General features: G+C 36.6%; 1 protein-coding gene across 1 annotated transcript in view; it reads left to right on the top strand.

Moving 5' to 3' along the window:
* The first annotated feature begins 326 nt into the window (after positions 1-326).
* Positions 327-4,760, top strand: part of LOC137625622 (uncharacterized) — a 5,865-nt gene continuing 1,431 nt past the window's right edge. Inside the window, exon 1 of the mRNA XM_068356532.1 lies at positions 327-4,760. This exon is cut by the window's right edge and continues 1,057 nt beyond it. Coding sequence (XP_068212633.1) covers positions 1,050-4,760 — 3,711 coding nt within the window. The 5' untranslated portion in view covers positions 327-1,049.

Genomic DNA, 4,760 nt, shown 5'->3' with positions numbered 1-4,760 from the left:
TTGTAAAGTTAACTACTGAGTTTAGCGACTTGAGTGAAATAGCAGAGCTTGCGCTTTTACCTTTTGAAAATAGTATTTCGTTCATGTCCTCAGGGTTTCTTGAAAAGCGAGGAGGGTAGGAGAAGGAAGACAGCATACCTGTAGTTACTTCTGACACAGGAAAATCCTTCTCTACGTCAACAAGCCCACCAGCAACCAGTTCAAAATTTAACTTCACATGGAAGTTCAACCTTTCATTAAAGTGAACATTTTTAATGGACTTGTTTTATTCCTTCCATCGTACAATTTTCAAGAGGGCGCCCAACGTGGGGCTCGAGTAAGAAATTTGGTTGCTGGTTGGTCTCGTTGAGTGTAGGATTGGCGGAGAGAATGACGAAAGTACGAGAATTTTCGAATTTACCAGTGTTGAAATTTTGTTTATAATTTAAGTTGTCCTTGAATTATACCTAGTTATATTTTGGTTTTGGTATTGTCATGAAACTGTCAATTCTAGGACATTCTTATGTTAGAGATTTGGAGCTTAGGGTTAATAGCTCAACAATTGTGATTGAACAGACATCTTTTGATGTTCAGTTTCTTGGTTTTCCTGGTGCCACATTTAATTATTTTTTGAATAATCTAGCTCTCCTAGAAGATGTTTTCACGTATAACCCTGATTATTTGTTGGTAATTTTAGGAGGTAATGATTTGAAGTCTCGTGTAGATTTGTCAGTGGTAAAGAATAATTGCAAAGAATTTTACAAGATTCTGAGATCCAGGTTACCAAGATCTTGTATAATTGCATCTCAAATTGAAATCCGATTTTATGAAAGGAGAAATCGGTTTGATAGCCCATGCGTGGAAGAATTCAAGTTAATGAGGCGTTATCTCAATAAATTTATTAACAAGTTGAGTTTCAAGAATTACTTGTTCAGAGTAGAGGGTCCAGGTAGATTAGATAATAGAAGGTTATACAGGGACGCCGCACATTTAAACTCTGTTGGGTTAGATCTGCTCTATAGATTGATTTGTGATTGTCTGAAATATTGTTTTAATAACAATCAGCAAAGATGTCGGAATTATCGCTTTTGATAAATTCTCGGAAATACATCCGCAGTCAAGTGACTAAGAATGTCAATCGAATTGAAGATTGTAAATTGGGTTCAGAAGTTGAACGGCGATCACTTATCTCTAAATTTCATGGATTTGCTGAAGAGCTGAAGGTTTATAATTCTAAAATAGCTAAGTTATTATGGGCAGAAGAGGAAGATGAATCAAAATTGAATATTGAATTTGAAGCTTGTGAGAGCTACTTGGATAAAATAAACTTTTTTATAGCTACCCTTGAGGCTACTAAAGATTCAGTTCCTCCCCATTCTGTACTTGAAGAAGCTAGAAGCCTTTTGAAAAGCCCTACAGCTCCTTTACCAGCATTTAAAAGTGTAGAGGGAGAAAATATAGAGAAATTTCTTTCTGAATTTGAAGAGGTTATTAAAACCTTCAAGTACACTCAGAGAGACAAATTACTGCTGCTGAAGCAACAAGTGTCAGGTCGTGCATCCATACTACTCGATTCACTTGAAACAGACAAACAGACATATGAAGATGCAAAATTAATTTTAAGGTCTGCTTTAGCATCCCCTAGGTTTCAGAAGTTTACGTTAATAAAACAGTTGACAGATATGAAAATGCCTTACCAAACTGATCCATTTGCGTACGTTGGTCAGATGAAAAATTTCATGGAATCTGTTAAGTTGTTGAAAATGGAAGTGGACGATTTTTTGAACTATTTCTTTTGGAATGGCATGAACAGCACCTTCCAATCTCAGCTAGTAAATATTACCAATAAGACGAGGCCCTCCCTTTCAGAAATTAATGATAACATTTTTGAAGCATGTGAACGATATGCCATAGCATCTCAGAAAATTTATACAAAAGTTAAGAAGTTTCCCAAAACTTCAGAAACTGTTAATCTAGCCTCTAATGTGAATATTGAAGGGCAGCCTACTAAGGCGAAATGCTCATTATGTGCTTATGACAGAGCAACTGATGATCACCAAGTTTTCAAGTGCCCGGTTTATAATAGTAATAAGGCAAAGGTGGATAAGCTGAAAGAGATAGGAGGTTGCCTTAAGTGTGCCAGTTCCTCTCATTCTGCGGGTTTGTGCAAATTTAGACTTCATAAGAAATGCAGAGGATGTAATGGCTGGCATTTCACCTTTCTCTGCATTAAAAGAGATTCCCCAAAAGAAGAGGTGGTCAATGCTAGAAGTCTTAATAAAAACTCCAATTTAGTTAATGAGAAATCTGAAAAGGTTTCCACGGGGGTAGTATTTTCAGTGGATGCTCTTCAGTGCTATGGCAATAGATCTGCTCTACCAACTTTCACTTGTCAGCTAGAGGACCATACCCAAATAAGAGGTTTACAAGACTCGGGCTGTCAGTGTAATTTTATTACGGATAGAGCGGTTAAGAAGATTCAGTTCAAAGTTTTGAGGAGAAATGTGAGTCTTACTGTTAATGGTTTTAACTCTGCTAAATCATATAATACAAAGGTTGTGGAACTGAATTTAAAATTTGGTCAGGAAATTTGCAAGGTGGAGGCCCTATGTGTACCTTATATAAATATAAATTTGAAGTTGCCTAATTTGTTCAGGGTGGCAAGCCATTTCTCTGCTAAGGGTTACACCCTTGCAGATAAACAGTTGCTAAATAATGGGGATGAGTTAAATAGTATAGATTTCATCCTAGGCACTAACTCTGCTCACTGCACTATGGCGTCAACAGTTAGGTTTGGACAGGATAGTCCTTCAGTATACTTTCAAACTTCCTTTGGAGTGATGCTTCTTGGTAATGTTGACACAATGTTAAAAAATTTACATTGCCTTCCTGATTTAAATGCAGTTGAAACTTCCATTACTTGCAAGTCTGATGTTGCTCAGTTGGATGTAGGCTCTCTTGATTCCATTGGCCTTGGATTAGGTAAATTTAATGATGAATCTATATTGAAGCATGAGGAAATGGTGGTAGAAGCTAATTTTCTAGTTTTAAATGAGAACGGGGGCATAAATGAGCAAGCACTACAAAGGGCCACCGAGCAAATGTTGGAATATGACTGCAAAAGGATCCTTAATTATGATAAGGAAGAGAATGAGACATCTGTGGAACTCAATAACTCTCTAGTAAGATATGCACTTAACAATGCCACTGTTAATGAGGATGGAAGAATAGCAATGCCTCTGCTATGGAACAGTAAGGTGTCCCACTTACTTGGTAAAAATTATAAACTAGCTGAAGCAGTGTTAAAGTCAAATTTAAAGAAGCTTTGCAAAAGGGAGATGCATCTGAAACTCATGGATGAAGTCATTAAAGAACAAGAAAATTTAGGAATAATTGAAAAGATCCCAAACCTTAAGCATTACCTAACTGAACATCCTGAACATAGTTTTTTACCCCACATGGGGGTGTTTAAACTTGATCGAGAGACTACCAAATGCAGAGTAGTATTTCTATCAAACATATTTGAGGCGGACCCTAGAAAACCCATGACAGTAAGCCATAACCAGGCAATTCATCCAGGGCCGTCATTAAACCAAAAGTTAAGTTCAGCCTTACTTCACTTACGATTTGGTTCGAAAATATTGTGCTTTGATCTCAAAAGGGCTTTTAATCAGATAGCACTTAGACCTTCAGATCAGAATAAATTACTTTTTCTTTGGGTTAGAAGTGTGAAGAAGAAAGATTTTTCCTTAGTTGGTTACAAGAATCTTAGATTGAGTTTTGGTTTAAGATGCAGCCCTACAATTTTGATGTTGAGTCTTTATAAGATACTGGTTTTGGATGTGGAGGATGATAATCAAGAGGTAAAAAATATGAAGAAATTGCTTTATCAGTTGTTTTATATGGATAATGGAGCTTATACCTGCAAAAATTCGGATACCTTGGAATGGGCCTATACTCGGCTAACAAATATATTTGCTCCTTATAGAATAGAATTGCAACAAATTGTCACCAATGATGGGCCACTTCAAGAAGTCATTGACTCAGACTGGGATCAAAATACACTAACAGAAGTTAAACTTTTAGGTTTGAAATGGAATAGGGAGTTGGATACCCTTTCAACTTTTCCCATTGTTTTGGAAGCTTCGGCAAGTACGAAGAGGTCCATCCTCAAGTCCATTGCTTCAAACTTTGATTTGTATAATATCAATGGTCCAGTATTTAATAGGGCAAGGATATTTATGCATGGTTTACAGTGTGATAAGTCATTAGGATGGGATGATATTTTACCTGCGGAAAAGCTAAAAGAATGGAAATGCATTGCAAGGCAAGCTAATTCTACGCCTGAAATTGTTGTTCAAAGATTTGTTGGGGAAAGAGATGGACAATACAGACTTCTTGCTTGTGTAGATGCTAGCAGTATGATATATGGAGCTGTTCTGTATATAGAGAACATTGATACTGGCCAAACAAATTTTTTATTAGCCAAAAACAGGCTCATAAACAGACAGTCTAATACTAAGTCCATCCCTTCCCTGGAGTTACAAGCCATTTGCTTGGGTGTGGAGTTGTTAATTGATTTGTATAAAGATTTAGGAGGACCTGATTGCCTCGTTCCAATTGCAATAAAAAGTTTGGATTTGTACTCTGATAGTTTGGTAGCTCTTTCTTGGATCAATTCATATTCCTATAAACTGGATAAGATGCAGAAAAGGTCTGTATTTGTTCTTAACAGGCTACAGCAAATAGATAAGTTATGTGAAACGTTTCCTGTTAATTTT

The sequence above is a fragment of the Palaemon carinicauda genome, chromosome 32, assembly GCF_036898095.1.
Source record: "Palaemon carinicauda isolate YSFRI2023 chromosome 32, ASM3689809v2, whole genome shotgun sequence".
Lineage (NCBI taxonomy): Eukaryota > Metazoa > Arthropoda > Malacostraca > Decapoda > Palaemonidae > Palaemon > Palaemon carinicauda.
Note: the sequence above shows the minus strand (reverse complement) of the source record. Positions and strands in the feature narration are given on the sequence as shown.